The sequence below is a fragment of the Parasteatoda tepidariorum genome, chromosome 4, assembly GCF_982258835.1.
Source record: "Parasteatoda tepidariorum strain Cologne lab strain chromosome 4, Ptep-v5.0, whole genome shotgun sequence".
In the NCBI taxonomy this organism is placed as follows: Eukaryota; Metazoa; Arthropoda; class Arachnida; order Araneae; family Theridiidae; genus Parasteatoda; species Parasteatoda tepidariorum.
Genome location: NC_141758.1, coordinates 24,897,131 through 24,920,002, shown reverse-complemented (window position 1 = coordinate 24,920,002; position 22,872 = coordinate 24,897,131). Strand labels below are relative to the sequence as shown.

Below are 22,872 nucleotides of genomic sequence, written 5' to 3'. Positions count from 1 at the left end.
AAAGAGACGATTGTAACAGCTGAAAATAAATAATCTTATGTTTACAAACCATTACTAACCACCAATAGTTTCCTATATCATTTATATTATGTTGCATGTGCATTATTTTATTTGTCACCTTTCACAGCATAAATTAAAATTTTTAACCCCTTTAAGTTAAAAGTTTAACCCTTTAGGTCTCTGCTCATTATTATTTTTACTCCTAAAATATCACTACCATTTTGATCAATAAAAAAATATATCACAACTATAATAATATGTATAATTAACTATGTTTTAGTTGAATTTATGAACTGTTACAATTGACCCCATAAGTGGGGACAATTGTAACAAGGGCACGACTGTCAAAAATTGTTAATAACTAATATAATAACATTTTTAAAATAAGGTTTTTTTTTCCTAGTAGAGGAAAGTCTACTTTACTCGTCTGTCAATTAATACCAATAACATATTGGATTTTTCGTTAGTTAAAAATAGTTAAGTAAAAAATGTTTCAATTAACCCCACTCCCCCCTATAGTAAAATTTCCTCCTTTCCTGAAAGAAAGAATAAGCAATAACGAGTCAAAAAATATCTGGAAATGATCTGTGCTGTGCGTAATAAAGTTTCTTTATAACCGACATTTTCACATAACTGCGATATAGAAAGAGTTATTATGAAAAGATAAAAAACCAGTAAATATATTTGTGTCATAAATAAACCTTTATCATGTTGGCTACATTAAATTATTAAAAATCTATAATTCGTTGTTTACGTATCCAAATTCAACAGTATATGTCAAGCTTCAAGCACGGCGTGGAAACAGTTTTAATATGGTAGCTAAAATTTGAAAAAATATGTTCTTTGAAGTATTCATACTTGTTCAAAATAATTTTGTTTCGTCTATATCGTGGCGTGTATGCGTCAAAACTGATTTTATAAAATTAAATTAAAAGTTAACTTCAGAAAATTTTAAGCAATTTTCTGAAAAGTTTGTGAACACTCTTTAGGTTTTCTAGGTTGTTAGTTTCCAGTATTTGATGTAGTAACGTAACGAATAGGTTATTGTGAATGACGAAAATCGGCGGTTGTTGACTTGTACCAGTGAATGTCAACAATCACATAGTCGCTTTGGTAGATGTCCGAAATATATACTAGAATGTTTCCCCTAATGTATCCTCAGCAGATATTAAAATATCGAATTAATGTCATGGAATTCATTTTTACCCTGAACTTGGAATTCACTCTATCGACAAAAAAAATTATACATTTGCCTGATATCCTATGCCAGCTGGCTTTTGAAGTTATTAACCAAATACCAGATACTGCTATTCAAATTAATACTGATGGATACACCGTTTAACGTAACTCTCATGTGGAGTCTTCATTAAGGCCACAGACTTCTCAAATAGAATTTATGATTAAAAACCCGAATTTCTGCTTCGTTTTTAGATCTGAGCTAATCGCCACAAATGTGGCACTCAGCTCTATTAAATCTGTAATTCCATTCACGGAGATCAGGATTTTATCAGGTAGTCGTAGAACAACCCAACACCTTAGTAATTGAACTAAAGTTTGTGACAAAACATCTGTTTTCAATTCCTCTTAAACAGCTTCCTGAACACCATAAAATTCTTTTTTAATGGTCCCACATTGGCCTCTACAACAATGAAATTTATGTTCTTTTGGAACTTCAGTTGAACCTCATAGTTTAGTTGAAGGTTCATCAACTCTCGAACCGAGTTTCGGATAATCTCTCCAAAGCATCTTTGGGTATTATAGGCAGGCCCAGGGTGGTGCCCTTACCATCACGGCTGATAAATTCGTTCAGTCCACCATTACTAAGCTTGCAAGTGATCCCCTCAAAGACCTCACCTTCGTACAAGAGAGGGTCTTTCAGATGTGTGCCAACTGACACAGACTTTAGTCTTCATCTTGTATTACAGTTTTTGTAGATTTTTAGGCCCCCGCACTTGATCTAACCTGCAACTAGATCATGTGGAATAGTTCTTTTTTGTTGCATTTTTACAAGTACTTGATTTAAGGGCCGGGATGGCCTGGTTGGTAGGGCACTGGGCCCATGTCCAAGAGGTCGTGGGTTCGATCCCCGCTGGCCGAAGCCTCCCCGTGTAGAAATGGTGACTGATGCACGTCAAAATATGTCAAGTCATAAAGTCCTCCACGTTCCCATAACAAATCATACATCTGGGGGTACTGATCTAGGAGTTTCCTGGTCTTCTGGATTAGTTCAAAAGTACAAGGCTATGGAGTTGAACATTAGTAGTCATTAAACCCAAAATCGGCTATTTAACGACGGTTATAAAATATAAAAATAAAGTACCTGATTCTGGCGTGAAAATTTCAAATCTGAAATTAGCAGAATCATTTTCTCTTTTCTTTGCAAAGATAAAGGAAAATAACAGCAGAATCTTGATACTTAAGTAGTGAAATAGCCATTATACACATGAAGCAACTACAACCTACACATGCTAGGCATACTGAGAAATATTTTTAAGAAAACAATATGTTCATGCTTGCCAATCAAGAAAAAAGAAACAATCAGAAAGTGGCAACATTTTAAAATATACCATAAATAATAAATAATTACCAAATGCTTCTTTTCCGTACTGAAGTTAGGAAAATATTTACAGGATATAAATTTAAAATTGTTTGTGTTTAAAAACAAAAGAAAAACAGTTTTGATTAAAAAATATTTTTTAATTTCACAGAATAGTACAACTATGATGAACAAAATAGGTTATAAAAATAAATTATAGGTAAAATATCATATAATCTGTAAGTATTTAATTAAACTTAATATCAGCTTTCAATATCTTTTAATTCTTCTTCATTGTTTGAATTAGGAAAATCATAGAGGCAATATGAAAACAATGAACGAAGATGCCTTTTGTCTTCTCCTAGAACACAAATACATATTTTAAGAAAATTATTTTAAACAAAATCGTAAAATAAACATAAAAATATAGTGTGTGAAAACGGATTAATTAAGCACAGATCGGTGGTTCAAATTAATTAACAAAACACATTATTTTAAAACAAAACAAACTTTAATAGATTATGATATGAAGATACGAAGATAGTCAGTATTATAAGGGCTGACATTTCCCCTTCAACATTCATCTAATCAAATCAAAATTATAATGACACACAAAGAAAAATATGTAATTAAATTAATAGGAGAGCGCCATCTCGTGGCATTCCGCGACAGTGTGACTACTGTTTTGAATGGATACAAGTAAGATTGTAAAATTGTGCAAAATTTAAACTGTCCCTTAAATAAAAAAATTATTCAAAATAAGCGTGACTATTGATGCAATGCATTTTTAAAACAAGTTTAAGATTGAACTGGGTAAAGTTATACGGAATTCAAACTCCCCCTTAAATAAAAAATTTTAAAAAATTATTTAAAATAAGTGTGACTATAGATGTGATACATTTTTTAAACAAGTTAAGGATTGAGCTGGTTGAGTCTTTAGGTAATACAACTGATAAAGATAAATATTACAATATAACATTCACACTTTTTTTGTAGCAATTGTTGCAATATGATTTCTTTAAAGCTTTTTTTTTCTTGTTGGTTATCATACCAATTTCAAAATCGAAAACATTATTAAATTACAGGTTCATTGAAAAAGAAATATAGGATCTTGCAACTTAACAAATAACACTAACTTTTTAATGCACGAAAATAATTTTGAAATGTAGTAAAAAATTTCGTTTTGCTTTTGTTAGTTCGAATCACAGTGAAACGATTTTACTGATATCAATCACCTAGAAGATAAATTCATACCTTGAACTGGAACTGTAACTTCAAAGAAGTTTTGAATAAAGACACGGAGCGATTGATTATGGCCCTAATACGAGTCAAGTTTCTCAGATTGACACAAATTGAAATTATTTACTTTTCTCAAAAACAGTTAAAAACCAATTCCAATAATTTTCAGAATACAATTTTGTAATCCTAGAATTCCTTTTTTGATGTCTTTGTAATGACTGTTGTACCTGACTCAATCCCAGAAATTTAAATACAATTCTTTCGATAATTGCAATTGCAGCATTTTTATAGAAAATAATAAGTGTCGCAAATAAATTAGTTTTCAGGATTAAAATTTGTAGTATCATTGAAAAAAAATCCACAGTAATAGTCTATATAGCTGATGCTTTAAATAAAATATTTTGTGCAATAAACAAAATTACTATTTGAGAAATAATTTAATTTAATTACTTTTTTCAATTTGTAGCAATCATTTTTCACAGTTTAATGATTTTTCATTTTATATGAATAATACTTAGTACATTATGGATTTTATACTTATGGAATAATAATGCTTAACATACATGCATACATATAGACACTAATCAATGTAGACATAAAATATTACTACATATACTGAAAATCATAAAATTTGGTAAGTTTCCTTGTAAAATAAAAAAAATCAGCTGAACACCATTAGAAATCAGATGATTAGATACATTCAGAGGCAACACTAGAAAATTATATAAGCATCCATAGCAATCTAAAAACATTGTTAAACTTACTGTTGATTGGAAACTGGGTGAGTAAATCTGAAGAATCAGGTTGTTTTTCCATAGTTTCAAGAAAATTACATATACTAAATGAAGGAAGTTGGATATCACTATATAAGAAAACTCTGTCACTAAATGTTGCATATACAATAGCTGGTACAGAAGAACCACTAGAAACAGAATATTTCCCTAAAAATAACAGATAGTTTAAGATATTTGAGAATAAAAAATACATTCATATGCTAATAGAATAGTCAATTTAAGAGCATTATGATTTTATCAAACAAATAACAGCAGATTTAAACTTTCTAAGTTTTTCTCCAGGGGTCTGTCTAGGTTTTACTGAGAGGTACTTATTTTGTGAAAATTTAGACATAATTTGTGAAAATTATATCTGTGAGAGGTACTTATTTGAAAAATCAACACAAAAATATGGATTTATCGCTTCTTACAGGATAGAAAAATAACATTTTAAAAATCTATATTTTGCAAAACTACTGCATTTCCTAAAGTTGAATTTGTGAAGGCACCACTTAACGGTAGTGCCTGGACAGACCCCTGTTCTCAAATGCTTGTTATCAGAAATATTAGGAGTTGTTGTTTCTAATGACCCTTGAACAAGCCATTCTCCCCAACCATTGGCCTTAGCCTTTTGCTTGACAAAAGAGCACCACAAGGCTGAAAATAAGTCTTAGCTGAGAACCCCACATATAGATGGCAGCCACTCATTTATGAGTCCACTTCCTCAATTTAGACATATATCTGAAGGGGAAGGAAATTTCATCCCGATCCCTGTACCCATGGTATTATTCAGAGACCAACCACAGGACTTTCGAATTCACAGATTATTCGAGCCCACGTATTGCATGTTCTCGGTGAGTCTTAGCGGAGTCCAGGATCAAAACCTGACCCCTCCGAATCAGATTCTGATTCTAACCACTGGGGTACCATGGCCTAAATATTAGGTGCAATTAATAGGTAAATATTAGGTACACTTAATAAGTAATGAGTAAGAGGCCATTATCTGAAATCAGGGTATTTTGAAAAAATATGGTGAGACTGAAACTTAGTAGCTAGTGTGATGAATTACAATTAAGTTTTCATACATAATATTTGTATTTTTTTTAAATGTACATAAAAAAACTTCAACAATTTTAAAGGCCGTAAATTTTTTTTAATGCATTGCCTCGTTTGAAATTAAATAAAAAAAATAATAAATTAAATAAAAACCTGAAGTGAATGCAGAAACTGGTTCATCAAATTGAAACCTTACAGATTGCTTCTCTTGGTTTACCATATAAGTTTGACCATCCCAAGCACATGCTATTACACCTTCTTCTCCATTACCCTATAATTACAATTAATTTATAAAATTAATACATCTCTAAAAACTGAAAAAATAATTCTAAGTATGTTTTTAAAAAACAAGATTAGCCAAATCTTAAAAAGAAAAGAATGCACTTTGGTAATTGCAAAGCTGTGGACATGGGAGTTCATGAAGAAAAAGGCTCGACAATTTCATGACCAATTCAACTCATGATTCAATTTCATTGCATGGTGGTAGCAATGTGGTTAGAATTGCGCACTAGCTGCCTTTACAACCCAGACAAATTGGTGTCTATCAATATGAAGTTGAGGTGGCCTTCAAGCCACCACCAGGGATAGAACCTTAGCCATTTGCAATGATAGCTACATTCTGGTTGAAGCTATTAATCAGCTTTCCTTCAACGTTACATGCATAAAACCGAATGTGTTGAAATGAGCACAAAACTGGAAAAAAAATTTCATTGGCTCATAGCAGGATGATATTTTACAAGTATCACGGACAGAGGAAATCCATCAATACAAAATACTTAGGTTTCAATAATATAGCTATTCATTTTCTTATTTAAATTTTAAACTTCAAATTAAATTTAATTAATATAGTTTGATACATTTAGTTATATTTTGTTATATAATCTGATTTAAATCACAGCTTAGAAAATTTTATATATTTTGATTGTACTCTCCATAGCTAGTTCCGGCTTCTCATATTTCATTCAGTTTCTTTCGTTGTTTTACAAAAAACGGTTTTTCCTGGAAGAATGCCCAATCCTGACTTACAAAACTCCTACAAGCTAAGATTTAATATTTTGATATTTACTTACAATAAGGTCTAGTTTTGTAATGGCAAAAAGCTGATGATCAACTTGAAAAGACCACAGAATTTCATCACCATCAACTAGCATTAATGTCCCTACAAAAGACAAATCAAACAGAAAAAAAAGACAGTAAATATATCTTATATACCATAGTTTCTCAATGAAAAAAACAAAGTGACAGCTATTGAACTTTACCATCTAAAGTTGCTACAGCAATTAAAGAATCTGTAGGCTTTCCATTTCGGACTCCACATATACCGCCTAAAATTTCAGATGAAATATTTGGATTTCGCATTCGACTAGAAGCAAGAGCATGATGCACAGGAGTCGTTAGTTTTAAGGAATCAGGACTAAAAATTAGAAAATAAAAATTTATTTTGAAATAATGTAATCAAACATAAATTAAAAAGAATAACAACGCCTAAGCAGTTTTAGAACGGCAGTCTACCCTTTGATCCCCATATATTCACCCTCTTTACCCTTTCTGTAAAAATAAGTCGTCATCCCTTAAAAACGTTTCTTTTTCATTTCATTTTTTAAAAAATTCATTGACTATTTAAATAACAATTATCCATTAGTAAAATTATATACATAGGTTTAATTCAAATTACTATTACAAATATTTACATTGTTAGGATTATTCTCAACTCGTTAAATTTTTATAAGTATCTCTTTCTTCTCATATTAATAAATTTTTAATGGTTCTAATTTTTAAAATACTTTTTCAAATAAATAACTTTTTTTTTAAAAACATGGAACTTTAAACGTCTATTTTCTCATAATTTTCAGTTTAAATTCAATTTCTTTCAAGTTGCTTATCAATTAATATTTTTTTCTGTTTACTTTTTTTGAAAAAAATTTATGCCCAGAGATTGCCAATTAGCATGCCTTTAATTATTTTTATAAACAAATTTTTCTCTTTTTCTGTTTATGAGAGAGAATTATTTTTTGAAATATACACATAAAATAGTATAAGACTGTAATTTAAAAATCGTTGAGAATCGAATCCATTTATTACATAGGATTACATATTTTAATAAATTTTTACAATGTAGAATGAGTGCCCTTTTCTGAGAGGCAGAGCCATGCTCTCTTCTATTCCTACGGAGAACTCTGTATATATCCATAAAAAATCATTTCAAAAAACTGCCAGCTCATTTTATTCCTAAAATTTTAAAAGTTTTTTTATATGCAGATTCTAAATAGATACGTAGTATAGCAGTGATATTACATTAGCACTGATCCTGAATATATATATATAGCAGGGGTTTCCAACTTACATGAGGCCAGGGGCTACAATTAAAAACACTAGTCACATGGCAGGCCACAACTTTATAAAAATTTTATGTAGGACTCTTTCATGTTTGAAGGAATATTAAATATTACTGTCAGATTTTTATCAAAGCTTTTTTAATATTAAAAAGCAAAATAACAAGCATTACAAATAATGCTTATTACATATAATTTTGAATCTTCTTTTAATCAGAAACTTTTTCAAACTTAACCAGAAACAAGATTGTTTTTTCCTTTAAATTTAATTCTGTGATAAATTAACAACAAAAAATTCTTGATAATCTGAAATTAATTTTTTTTTCTTTTCCGCTAATGCAATACTCAATTCAAGGTATTTAAATAAAACATGATATTCATTCCCTCTTTTATGCATTTTAAAATTTACAAATGAAAATAATTTTGTCCAAAATGAGTGGTTTCAAAAAGTTAAATAAGAGAACTTCTTCGAGAAAATTTCTGATACACACATGCTTAATTATATTTACAAAACACTTAGAAAAAGAAAAAAAAACTAAATAAAAAAGCGTAACATACACGATTATTATGTATTTGAATAAATATTTTCTTGGATGCAAAACCTGAGAAATAAATTTTTTTGCACCGTAGGTATGTTAAATTTCACAGAAACGAGGAAATTAGGTTTTTAATCAAATTTAATCAAGTATTTAATCAAAAAATGAAATAGTAAGAGTAATAATTGTAATAGAAGTAAGAGTACAAATTATAATAGTAGTAAGCAGTACATAGGCAGTTAAAGTAAAATAGGCAGTTAAAAAAACTTTACCGCTTAAATACTTGATAATGCAAAGTAATTTTAAATGCGAACTTTAGAATGCGTTTACATAAATGTGTTACATTACACATTTTGAGCTTTTGTAATCAGTTTTGATTTTGATTTTATGAGGCCTCTTATCTTTCAACTGAACTCAACCTTCAAAAGGGTACAGTGTAGAGGGAAGGGGAGTAATGAACATCTTTTTATTCATTGGCTTGTAATATTCACCAATAAATTGATAGTTGTTTCTTCTTCTACCTATCTTAAAACGATGTTAAACACAAGGTCCTCATTCAGTCAGAATTGGAGAAAAAATAACATAGAATTTCAAAGGATTTTTTTTTCTGAAAAAATTATAAATACATTTACTAATACATTCATAAAAATAATACACTTTAGAAATGTTGTTTAATATTTTACCTTTGTCTGTTTTTGTATTTTTGAAAAATATCTATGTTTCAGGTTCATTTATATTACAAGAACTTTTCAGCTTTATTAAAATTGATTTTCATTAGTTAAAACAAATATAAAGTAATTTTTTTACAAATCAAAACATTAACAAATGTACAACATAAAATTACTAATCCAAAGTTACTAAACTCATAAATGTATTGCTTTGATACTTTGAGGAAACAAAAAAGAAGATCTAAATGTTACATAGCCCTATTTTCCCCATCCTCATAAAACAAAGTATTTATTTTCCAAGTATTTTTTAAAGGCAACATGCTCTACCCTCAAAAGTGTTTCGTTAAGACTAAAAAATATCAACAAAACTAAAAATCAAAAAATGTAACTTAAAATGCGAAATGGTAAATACCTCTTAATTAGGTTAAACCTCTTAATCAGGTTTATGTGACTATTTTCCCATTTTAAAATTGATAACCAAAACAATTTATCAAATTTGTTAAGACTAAAAAACATCAAGAAAAACAAAAATCAAAAACATAATCTAAAAACCAAAATAGTGAAAGAAAAGGGCTCTTAATATACGCCTATTTTTCATTTCAAAATTGAAATTACACAAAATGTAATTAGGTTTAAAAAAATATATGTGCATCTGTAAAAATAAAAATTAAAAAAAAGCATACCCATTCTCATCAATTTCATCATTTTCAAGCAAACACTGGAAATGCATGTAAGTACCACCTGACTGTGCAACCAATATGAATGGACTTCCATTATTTGAGGGATTTAATGATATAGAGCCAATCTAATAACATTAAAAAAATCATACTGTTAAATTTCTATGTTTCTTATAAATAAACTGAAACTGGTAAGTCAAAGTTTATTGTTGTAGCTATTTGCTATTGTTATAATGTATGTATGGGTGCCACTCTAAAAAGAATTCAAGACTGGACTTATTTTTTGGCCAATTAACATGATCCACCGTTATTTACCACAATTTTCAGAAATTTATAGCTTACCGACTGAAAAATGTATCTTTCGATAATAATAGCACATACATCAAATCAATGATTTGATTTTTTTTTCACTTCGTTCATTTAATTTTTTCACGGTAAACAAAATAAAAATAGCAGTTAACCTTTTAGATCTTTTTGTACCAATCACTGGATAATAAACCACTAATTTTTTCATGAAGCTATCCATATGTCTACTTTTTTTTATTTTGCTTAAATAAATATAAATATATATTTACTAATAAATAATTATTTACTTCTTGTCTCTATAAATTTAATTCAATAAAAAAAATAATCTTAACTTTGTTCAGCATTTCAAAATGTTAGAGAAAAATGAAAACTCAAACAGATTTAGATACAACAGTAGTATAAATTTTGTTTAACAAAGTAGGCACTGAAGTTCAGTCAATCTCATTATTTCATTGTGGTGCGGCGACATCATCACTAGATCACTTCACAATAATTATGAAAAATAACAATGTTTTCGTTAAAATATAATATTTGCATAAAATTAACTAAAAAAATAAATAGAAATTGTTGGTATAAAATCAACATTTTTAAGGAAAAAAAGAACATTTTAAATTAAAAGCAAATGGAAAAGAGATTAATTGATGAAATTTAGTCTCACTGCTTTTTTCTCAAGACTGATTTCTGTCCCCAGGACTGAATAATGGCACCCATGTGTATGTTAAAATGTAAGATTGCTTCTGTATTTTTTTTAATATTTTATATCCGTCAACCCAATTTTTTTGGGTTTATTACTACTGATGTTCAATTCGGTAGCCTAGTAATTTTGAACGAATTCAGAAGACAAGGAAACTCCTGGATCAGTACCCCCAGAGGTAGTGATTTTGTTATGGAAGCATGAAGGACTTTGCGACACGACAGATTTAACGTGCATCAGTCACCATTTACTACACTGGGAGCCTTCGGCCGGCGAGGATCGAACCCACGAACTCTTGAATATGGGCTCAGTGCCCTACCAACCAGGCTACCCCAACCTCAATGTAAGCTTGTTGTTAGTAAAGATAAACAAGCAATGATATTTATAACAGCAAAAAAATGATAACAATAAATTCAAATCAACTTATATGTGGCCATTCACAAACGATGTCTCATTTGCAGGAGGGAAGTTTTGGGATTTTATTATGACAGTTTTTGCTAAGAAATGAAAAAGGTACCATGAAGATTGGCATCACACATGTTGGTTAAAATAAAAACAATCGTACTCAACAAATGAAATAACTTTATATTATATTTTCTTCATTTGAAGTTTATTTTAAAAGACTGTTATTAATTTTTAATTTTTTCCTGCTGATTTCAATTTGTATCATAAAAACTTATGCTGATTAAGATTTAAATTAGACCTTAATAAAAATGTTAAAATTAAAGAAATCTTTTAACACGTTAATACCCATGTTATTTTAACGAAAAAATAACACTGGTTCTTTTTTTATAAAATTTAAACTGTCTGAAAAAAAATAATGCAAATTCTGTTGGAAATTTCAAAATAATACTCTAACTTTTTTACTAATAACATTCTATTAAAATTGTATAATAATTATTTTATGATTGTATAATAATTTATGGGAAACTTTAAACTTATTTCACATTAAATTAGTAAACAAATAACCAGTATTATTGTTATCCTCACAATGTTCTTAAAATGTCTGTTCGAGCTTTCTAAGGAAGTTGTTTTGCAGTGGTACCCGGGAAACTGCAGTGTAGCTAGTAATGAGTTAGCCGACCATCTTGTCAAGCACCTAATCAAGAAAAAGATGATGAATCTCACTTTAAACCAATACACAGAGAAAAATTCTGGTAAGATCTGGTGGAATAATTTCAAAGATCTTCCTATGTGGCCGAGACGTAGGGCAGTTGCTGAGTTTCGACTGACTACCAGACAAGACTGCCTCCTCAAACATCTCCATCGAATTCATGTTGCTCAAGCCCCTTTCTGTACGCTCTGTGACCTTCAAGCGGAGATGGATGCAGACCACCTTCGTCTTCTGCCCGCCACTGGGGGACACCTCTTTGTGTGTCCGTTACTGGCGCGCAAGAGATTTATTGGGTTCATAGACTTTTCTTACCACGTTTATTTTTGTTTGTGTTCGTTTATTTTTATTGTTCCTCCCTTTGTGGTGAGTGGTCTCTTGTAACCTTCAACATTGGAAGCAAAAAAAAATTTTTTTTTAATTTAAAAAAGTGTTCTTAAAATGCTGAGTGAAATTTAAAAATAAAACAAGAAATATAATCTATAATTTAGTGCTCAGTTTCTGGACTACAAGTTGTATATATTTAGGTAATATAGAAAATCATGTGACATGGAAAGTAGAGGCACAGTCATGTATGACACTGTGAGCTAATAAGATTAATTAAACAGTTATTATCATTAAAACAAGGGTAATTTTTGAAAGAAATTTCATTGGAATCAATGATCTTGAAAGCATTATCCCTGTTTTCCTTTACAGAGTAGGGCTTTGAATATTTACTACAAAAAAAAGTAGCCAATATATTTGCCTTATTAAAATAATGATAAAAAAAAATCAAATTACTTGATCAGCTAATTCTAATTTATGCAGTCCAACTAATTTTCCTGATAAGTCATTCGGCCCCTATAAAAATATAGGAAAAATGAAATAAATATAGGTATGAAATATATGAAATATATATAAAAATTAATTAGATTCAATATAATTCAGAACAGCACTCGACAAATATCTTACCTGACCCAGTTTGACCCACCTGTATGTTCTTAATACATGATCAGTAAGTCCCAATATAAGTTCAAGTTCACCATCATTGTCTAGAAATATATAAAAAAAATATTTTTAAAATTATTATGTTTCATTGTTATTATTTTGATTTCATTATTAGTTTCTAGAATTTGGAAAGAAAATACATGAAAAATTCATTAACAAAAATTACGTAAACTTTAAAAGAAAATAAGAATAAATATGGTTATTACCAACATCAGTCAAAAGTGCAACTTTAGTATTAGCAGGCAGCTTTTGGGAATAAAAGGGTAACAAACTTCTCCTTTCTAGCTCCTAAAAAAATTGAAAATCTCATCACTAAGATAAACTATTCTGGAAAATTGTGGTTTTTTGTAGAGAAAATTTATATTATTCTCTGAGATGACAGTTCTTTCATTAAATAAACATAGGAGAAATAAATAATATTATACAATTCATAGTTTTCATCTATAGATAAAATCTCAGTTTTTTATATTGAAATCTTTGCCGGATTCTAAATTAAAGTTTTATTCTTTTTTTACTGCATTTAAGGAAGAAAGTTATAAAATATTTTTTTTTAATTTGAACAAAAACATATTTAAGAATACGGCAGTAATTTTTTATTATCATAGTTGCAAAATTGTTGACAAAAAATTTAGACTTAATAAATAATTATTGGAAAATAAAATTACAAAGAAATTTTCAACAAAACTTTTGCTAATAATATATAAAACTGCTATATTATAAAACACTAAATTAGCAAAGTTCGCTAATATTTCTAATCCATTAATACAAAACTTTTAATTACAAAAAGTTTTGAAAATAAAAAAAAATATATAAAATCTGTAAAAAAAATAAAATATATGGTATAAAATATGATGCAACAATAAAAAAATTATTATATAAAAAATAATCATTGTAGGGTGGTAAAATAACATTAAAAATGCACTTACATTATACTCATTTTTAATTTCAAACAATGTACAAAGTCCTTCACCGCTAATACAGATAGTAAAATTCTAAAATTTTTAAAAAAATCATGTCAGCATAAATTGAGTAACAAAAGAAACTATTATTAACAGCTACTTACAATATATATATAACCAATATTAAACATTTTTAATTTGAATGCTTTCAAAATTTTGACATCAAATATTATTAAATATTTCTATTAAATAATTATTAATATATATTTAATAGAAAAAGAAAAACAATTTTAAAAATAAAAAAGTATTTAAAGCTTACATAGTGAAAAACAAAAAAAAAGGTACTTACCTTCCCTATATTCAAAATATCACCTATAATAACGACCATAACCTATTAAAGAAATAAAAAAAAAATATGCATGGATAGTTTCATACAAAATCTATCTTTTTATTTACATAATTTAATTAATAAGAATGTATATAACATAATATAAAGATATTGTGAAAATAATGAACACATAAAAACTTCATCATTGAAGAAAAGGTTGTAACTGTAAAATGTATTATTTCGTTCAAGCAAGTCTTCAAAAAATATCGATTTTAATTTAAAGAAAAGTTTTAATACTTTTACACACTGCAAACCAGAACATCAAAAATTCACAAAAGACCTCTGGAATTTTAACCTTCGAAAATTCATTAGTTATTAAAAGAAACAGCATGAAAATATAAATTATAGATTTGATATGTGAAGCTTACAATATACCAAAGACTACAAAGGCTTTTTCCACAAATTGCTTTAAATTTCGGTTACTTACATCAAAATAAACTTTGACATTGAATTCAGACACTATTCTAAAAAGAGGAGAACAATTTTTTTCAATTTAATGTTTTATCAATTAAAGAAATAAAATTACTATTCTTTGATGTTTGGGTATAGATTCGAATTTACCAAAAATATTTGCCAATTTGCATAAACATATTTGGTACTATGGTTTATCAATAAAATAAAGATAATATCAGTCATGCATATGCATGAAGACCAAACTAAATGAATTAATATTCATTTTAATCTTAAGTTCTTTTTTTAAAGAGAGAGAGAGAGATTAACAACAGTCAACATGTTTTTTTTCCTCGTAGTGTTTCAATATCATTATATCAGTAATAAGTTTTAAAACCAGGGTTCGTGATTTTTTTGATTTTTTTAAAAAAAATCGAAAAAATCGGATTATTTTGATTTAAATCGGATTTTTTTTATTTAAATCAGATTTTTTTGATTTTTATTTAAATACACTATAAGAGCTTTAATTTATGATCAAAAAAACTTTATAAATGTTTAATCAAAATTAAATTAATATTAAAACTATATTATAACAATATTTTAGAAGCTCTAACTTACTAAAATAATTTTTCATTATAATGCATAGCGACCATTTTGATACAAAGGCATGATTGAAATTAAAAGACAAGATAAAATAGATAATTTAAAGAATACTATTTTAACTAATAACACAAAGTTTCAATTAGCACAGCATAATTTTAATTTAAAACTGTGATCTCTTTTTTTTCCTCATGATTTATAAAATGGCAAAATAAATGCAACAGATTGTGTTTATAAATGTTGTTATTCATCAAAAAATAAATATTCAATCTATATATTTTTATGTTAAAATATTCATTTTTAATCCTTTATCAAAATACATAAGTTAAGCTAAAAAACATTTTTAAAAAAATCTATGTACTTATTGGAATTTTTTTTTCACAAAAGAAAATCTGATAATTTCAAAGATACCGTAAACATATTATGAGAAGAAAAATAAAAACCAGTTAATAACCCTACTGCTTCAAATAGACTTTGATAGGGAAGAATGACACTATATCAGGAAAAAAATATCTGAAGTCAGCTTTTTTTTTTTTTCTATTTTTGGCAATATTAAGGTAATTTCTTTTTAATATAACCTCAAGCTTTAGAAATATAGAAATTTCCATCAATAAACTATAATGTAGATTTGAATTTCATGCTTTTTTAATCAAAGGGTAGAATTTTAATTAACATTTGCTTTTTGAAAAAAAGCATGTTTATTTACTTTCTACAGCTATGCAAGTCTATATTAAGACAGCATTAAATATTTACTTTAATCTGTACTTTCAATGTTAAGAATCAAAAGATTTTTAAACATGTAATTTTAAATGTGTTTAACACACTCCAAGAAAAAAGTAATTTCGTTAACTAAAATTAATTAATGCAGCAATTTATTTAAAATAAATTTTAAAACTAAGAAAAGAAAATAATAAAAGTATCAATAATTTAAAGCACTGTTTTTTAACTTTTAAAATCAATATAATATATATATAAAAATCAATTGATTTAAATCAATGATTTTTTTAAAAAAATCATTTGATTTTAATCAAGATTTAAATCGTGATTTAAATCAACGAACCCTGTTTAAAACCAAAGCACCTCTGCATCTTGCTGTTAGCAACGGAAGGTAAAACTTGACAATTTCGAAATCAAAGGCATAATGGTGGCAATTAAGCCAAACAGACCTGTATAATACACACGAATGCATGAACGCAGTTTTCAGAAAATTTATCACCATTGCAATTTTTTTTATTATTATTATTAAAAAAGAACAAAAATCCTCCTCTTCTATTAAAGTTTATCTTTTTTAAATTCTCGAGGAGAAGAATCCACTTTTATGCCTCTTGCAATTTTAAAATCAAACATCGAGATTCAGATTCACACGATTTTAAAATAAAACATTGAGGTTTGTATCCATGAGCCAGTATTGTACACCAGCCACCATTCCTTCCCAGGCAAGCATGTAGGTATTAGTCTGATAGATGGGAGAGTTTTAAGTCACTGCCAGCTATGACAGCTCAGTGCCCTGATCATTGTGTCAATAATAAGTATCAAAGCAAATATATTAAGATTAATATTTTCTTCTTTAATTTTTAAAAACCAAATTATATCTTTTAAATTCAAAATACATAAATATACAAAACACTGTAGAATTTAATAAAATCAATATAAGATTTTAAAACTTAAAATAAATCTTACCATCCCCAAATCATGAGCTTCAGCCCATGGAAACTTGTGCTCTTTTTTGAAAACAGCAAGATCTCCTTGTAAGTTACCTACTGCCAATTCACTATTCTATACAGAAAAAAAAAAGCAATTCTAGAATTTGACCAAATAAAAGTAGTGTAATAGTTTTTTAAACAATGAATTAAGAATGCATATATATGTACACGTTAATACAGTAAAAGGCCAAATTTTCGTGGCCTTCATTCTATTTATTTATTTTACTCATACTTTTTTAGGGGTTATTTCCTTATCGTCACCAGAAACGGCAACAACAATCGCCAAGGCACCAAATCGATTTTTAACAGAAAAATTTTAAAAAGAAAACATGTTCCCTTTCTGTGATGTTTTTTTATTTCTTATTATATAGTTTTATGTGAGCCGCTGCCCAGAAGTTGCAAAAGACTTGGCAATTATTCAGCCACAATATGGAAATCTCCCCATTTTTTTATTATAATTTTTTATTGTAATTTTTTTATTATTATTATCAAACTATTGTTCTGAAAGAAAAACTAGACTTGTGGCTTAAAGCTTTTTAATTTATGATACATTTATAAATTACAACAAAATCTACATTGCCTAAAAAAAGAAAATAGCTACCCACAAATAAAAACGTTAATAGGAAAAAAGATGCATGATGTTTTGAGCTCCAGAAACTATTGAAGGAAAAAAAGGTTCAGCATTTGCACAGCCCAACTCTTGCTTTGCTAAACACAACATCAAAAATTTTCTTTTATTATAATAAGTCTTTTTTAAAAAATTGGAGTTTATAATTTGATATCTTTTTCAAAACAAAAATTAACTTGGACTTGTTTAATTTGTGCTCACTTCTGCTGGAAACTAAACATTTAGAAATTCATACTAAACAAAATAAATTTTGATTCCTCAGAATTTTTTCAAACAAAAAGTTATAAATTATCAAAACTTCTGCAAACATGAAAAATTTCCAGGCTTTTGCAACAATTCTAGGTTTCAGTAGAATTCCATATCAGCAACTGCCCCTAGAACGTCATTAAATTTCAAGAACAACCAGACAGAGATTAGCCAGAAGATTATTTTGTATCTGATATATATATATATATATATTAATTATAACAGGTACAAAAAACCTTTGGCACCTTGACAGTGGTTGTTGGAGCAAAAAGGCATGTAACTTTTCTACAAATAAAATAAGTAACATTAGGAGAAAAAGATTTGTAAATAGCCATGAACTAGAATATGATTCTAAAATTTGAAATGTACAAGAAAGCATATGGAGGCACTATAAACAAAACTAATACAAAAAAAAAATATTATATTTTACTATGTCTTAATGTTTCTTGGCATTCTTATTAAACAACTGCAGGGCAGTAGCAAACACAGAAAGTAGCGTTCTACCTTTTCAAATTTCATACTTAAAAAAAATTTATAAATAAATAAAATAAGAAGAGAAATAGTTTTTAATTTAAAAAAAAAAATTAAGTATTTCATTATAAATACTAGTAGACTTACAGTATCATTGTCAACGTCTCCCAGACAAACCGCATTTTTGGAGACATTTCCCTTAAATATAAATTCTAAACGAGATACAAAAGATACTGCACGCATTTTCAATACATTCAAATTTAATATTTCTCTTATAGAACTGGGCCAGTGAAAGGAACGGAACACAGATCATTCAAAATCTTGATAATTGCAAGTATCAATTTTATTATACTTTCGACATTTTAAAAAAATAACAAGCAAAAGTTAAAAAAGAAGCAAAACAAAATTTAGCTATCATTTTTTGCTTGCTTCTTGTTTGTTTTTGTTTTGATCAAAGCGTTTCTTACTACCAATTTCTGTTACAGACAAGGCCTCAATTGCTCCATTATAAATTGAATATAGATAGCGCTGCAAAATCTAGAGTTACTGAATACGTTTCTTGCACCTTCATTCGACGTCGCGGGAGAATGTGATTATGTTTCATGAAATTTATTCTTTCATGAGTCACATGCGTGTGAAAGGTCTTTCACTAATGGACCATAGGCAACGCAGAATTAATAATGGAAAATATGAACCAATCGTGAATTTAAATTGAAACTTAAAGACCAGATATCAATAATTCATCAAGATATTAATATTAATTAATAGTCATGACTTATTTCATCAATAGAACGATCGACTCACAATTCAAATACCATACTTCTTGAAATCTCAGTCAGTCAATCTGGTGAGCACAGGATGTTTTGTATTCATGGACGCCAGGATAGGATGGGAGGTCACTGTGATAATTTTCAGTATTCGGCAAATTTCGCCTGTCCATTCAACATATTTCTCTTTCTTTTATTTAAGAAAAAACAAATAGAATGAGTTATTATGACTCCTTTATTTTACTTTTTTAAATAGCAATTATAAAAATATGCAAAAGTATCATTTCAGGTATACACATTCCACAATTCTTATATACTCCTCAATATATCTCATTTAATCAATTCTTCGTCAAAGAAAAGCCCATTTTTCAATCGTTTGTCATAGAGTCCCTATTTTTGAATAAAAGAGCCATTTTCATCTGAAGTTGAAAGAAAAGGAATACAGTTTGGTTAGTAACATAGGCGAATGTTACAAGAATGAAAAAAATTAAATACTAATTGTAATTACATATTAAAGAAACTTATTTTAATTACTAAATACATAAAAATATCCACGATTGAAAGACTGCTGAAATAACACACACACCTTTTAATTTGTGGAAGTATTATTTGATTATTCGCGATCGCAACACTCGAATACGCCATCTGGCGAGAGACCGGTTTCATGCCTTTAGCCCTTCTCCCTTCCCTCTCCTCCTCTTTTCAGTTGTATAGGAATGTACTACGATATTTTCACTTTTCTTAATATTTTTCCTTTTTATTTCATAAAAATATTTTTTAAAATTTCCATGATACTTTTCTTTAGAACTATGTTTAATGTAGTTTTCAGTTCCTTATAGTTTTTCAAGTTAAAAGATTTTAATCTATATGAAAATCAAGAGAGAAACTAACGTACTTCCTTCCTCTATGACTTTCCACACGCTAATGGGGAAAGCATGTGAAGTGTTGGCATAGGAAAAGAGTTCTGCTCTACGCCACCTGCAACCCATTTCGATCGCCAATCTTTATTGGAAAAAAAGTTTTTTGCGTGAAAATAAAAATTTCAGAAAATTTTCATGCATGAAAATTTTCAGAAAATTTTCACCGCGAATGTTTTTTACTGTCATAATTCATTATTATATTAAACAATAATTAGACAATAATATTTAAACAATGCGATATTTTGGTACAATGCGAGTCCTCAAGAGCAGTGAATCTGATATCAAAACGTAAATAAACCGCAATGCGGTTACTTTACGACGAAGCCGAATTCTTTTTTTGCGCAGCGGAATTCAGTTGAATGGAAACTGTTAGTAAAAAATTATGGGGTTTTTTTTTCTCAGACGCTCACTCTAAGTCTTTAAATGGGTAACACGTCTCACCTAGTTAAAGTTTCGAATTAGTTTTGAAGTAATTAAATAATATATACTGATGGTTTACCGAATTTTTAGAAAGACCAATAGAAATATAAAAAAAAAAAATAGCCGTTTTGTATTTTTTTTGAACTGGAAATAGAGAAAAATTGTTGTCCTGCTTTAAAAATTTTGAATTAGTTTCGGTACAATTAAATTTTAACAATTTTGGTGTTTTTTTTTTTATACAATTCAGGAAGGTTAACAATGCGTATTTTTTACTTCATTTAGACACAAAGAATGTTAAATTCTTTCATTCAAAATACATTTATTCAAAATCCATTCACTCATTAAAAAAAAAAAATTTTAATGAGGGAACTTGATACCCAGATATTTTATTTATATTCAGTATTCGTTGAGATTTGCCGTTCACCACATTATTTGTTATTAGATGCGTGGGATAGTAAAATATATATATATATATACTAGGAGGCTTCTCCCCCTGCTCGCTCCCGCTCGCCGTCCCCCGGAACTGCTTTCGCAGTTCATTTCGGATTGCTTCGCAATCCAATGCTCGCTTTGCTCGCTCATTGGATACGTTCTCGCTCATTGGATACGTTATACGTTTCGCTCATTGGATACGTTCTCATTGGATACGTTCTAAATTCTTAATACGTTAATTGGATACGTTCTTCGTTCGTTAGCTTTTGTATACTTTTTTGAATACTGAAGTTCCGAAAACTTTTCACTGTAGAAAATTCTAAACCTGTACATTTCAATATTAATTTGAAATTGCAAACAGTTCACATATTTTGTTTAATCACACTATTCTAAATTTCAGTTGTTGAGAAAAGTAACTGTTGTAAGTTTTGTTTTAAAGTCTTTCCCACCAGAGAACTAAAGCCATGTGTTGTAAAACAATAGGAAATAGTAGTCTGCCACTGAACGCCGGATGTAAAGCATCGGCTTCCATGAAGATATTTTTGTATTTTTAATTCTCTGAAGGGCGCCACCCCAATAATGTGGAATTTGTAAAACAAATGTATATATTTTTGATTGTTGATGAAGCCCATCATTTCGTGTTTTCATCAGTGTTCAGAAGCAGAACAATTATTAGTTTTTTATTTTATCACAAAAATTTAAAATGTATAAAAAACAAAGAAAAGAGTAAGAAAATGAGTATAGTCATAGAAAAAGTTAAAATTATAATATAGTATTTGTCAGTTAAAATAAAACTTTTTGTTTAAGTCATTGTTAACAATTCAAATTTATCCGAGGCAATTCTAAATCTTAATTTTGTTCAAAATGTCAGTAAAATTAAGGTAGTATTGTTAAGTTGAAACACAATACTTTTAGTTTTGATGTCAGCAATACAATTCAATTTTTCACAAAAACGATTGTTTCCATTATTAAATTCAGTGTCAACAATTCAAATTTTTCAGAAGCAACTCTTAACCTCTAAATATTATTTTTTTATGTACACATTTCTAAATGTCAGTATTCAACCACAAAACAACTTAAAGTCCTCAAATTTAGCATGAAGTTGTAAAATGTAATGAAAGAGGGTCATAGCAATAATGTTAGCAGAAGTAAAGTTAGTACTGTAAAAATATAAACAATATTTTTAATCAATGAGCCAAGCTCTTCAAGAAGCAGTTGTAGAAGTAGCGGGATAGAAGTTTTTTTATTTAAAACTTTTTATAGAATTTCTTTAAAAACACAATTGTTAATCTGGGCATTTGGCGATACAACACTTATAGAATTGAATGATTTGTTACGTCAAGCGCTCAGGTATCATAATTTTGATCTAGTTGCGCTTCTATGTCATTTTGATTTATGTTGCTAAGTTAACTTTCAAAAATTTCTATAGCTGGCAACAGCATTTTTATTTTTTAAGTTGTTTATTTTTATTTATTTTAGAATTCGTTCTTTTTTTAGCGAAATGTTTTTTAATCTAACAGAATTCTTTGCCGACTGATGTGTATATATGAAGAAAATAAAGTAAATATTTAAGTGTTGTGAAAAGAATCTTATTTAGTTGTACAAAGTACTTCTTTAAAAATGAAAACTGTTGCCACCAGCGGAAGAGAAATACAGCCAAAATTTGGGAGCCACGTAAGAGAATTATATATAGTATTAGATATATATTCATCTTATCTGTGAATTAAATTGTTTCTTTTTTATTTTCATTTATCAAATGGTTCATTAATAGTTTTATTTATTGACTAGAATGATTAAGTATAAATTGTTAAATCAGTAATATACTGGTGGAAAAATTAACATTATGTGGAAATAAGCAACAAATAGTTTAAATTTTTTTATTGAAACAAATGAATGACATCCTTTTATATACTTTATTTTACAGACATGACTTTTTATTTTACTTTTTCGAATTTGACAAATAAATGTATTTTAAAAGATTTCAATAAATTTAGATTCAGTGTTAGCTGAATTAAATACCTCATTCTTCATTTCTTGAATTATAAATAAATGAGGGTGTTAAAAGTTCAATTGATTTCTGCTCATAAAAAAT

General features: G+C 28.2%; 1 protein-coding gene across 1 annotated transcript; it reads right to left on the bottom strand.

Moving 5' to 3' along the window:
- Positions 1 to 2,676: 2,676 nt before the first annotated feature.
- On the bottom strand, positions 2,677 to 18,706 carry LOC107455270 (KICSTOR complex protein ITFG2). The gene is made up of 13 exons (XM_016072778.4): positions 18,389 to 18,706; positions 16,874 to 16,969; positions 14,165 to 14,206; positions 13,843 to 13,908; positions 13,123 to 13,204; positions 12,881 to 12,960; positions 12,710 to 12,769; positions 9,825 to 9,946; positions 6,864 to 7,018; positions 6,675 to 6,763; positions 5,758 to 5,875; positions 4,540 to 4,716; positions 2,677 to 2,897 (listed from the first exon to the last, which is right to left on the bottom strand). Exons 1-13 carry the CDS (start codon positions 18,482 to 18,484, stop codon positions 2,800 to 2,802), a joined length of 1,281 nt encoding a protein of 426 aa, XP_015928264.1. The 5' UTR covers positions 18,485 to 18,706; the 3' UTR covers positions 2,677 to 2,799.
- Positions 18,707 to 22,872: the final 4,166 nt, after the last annotated feature.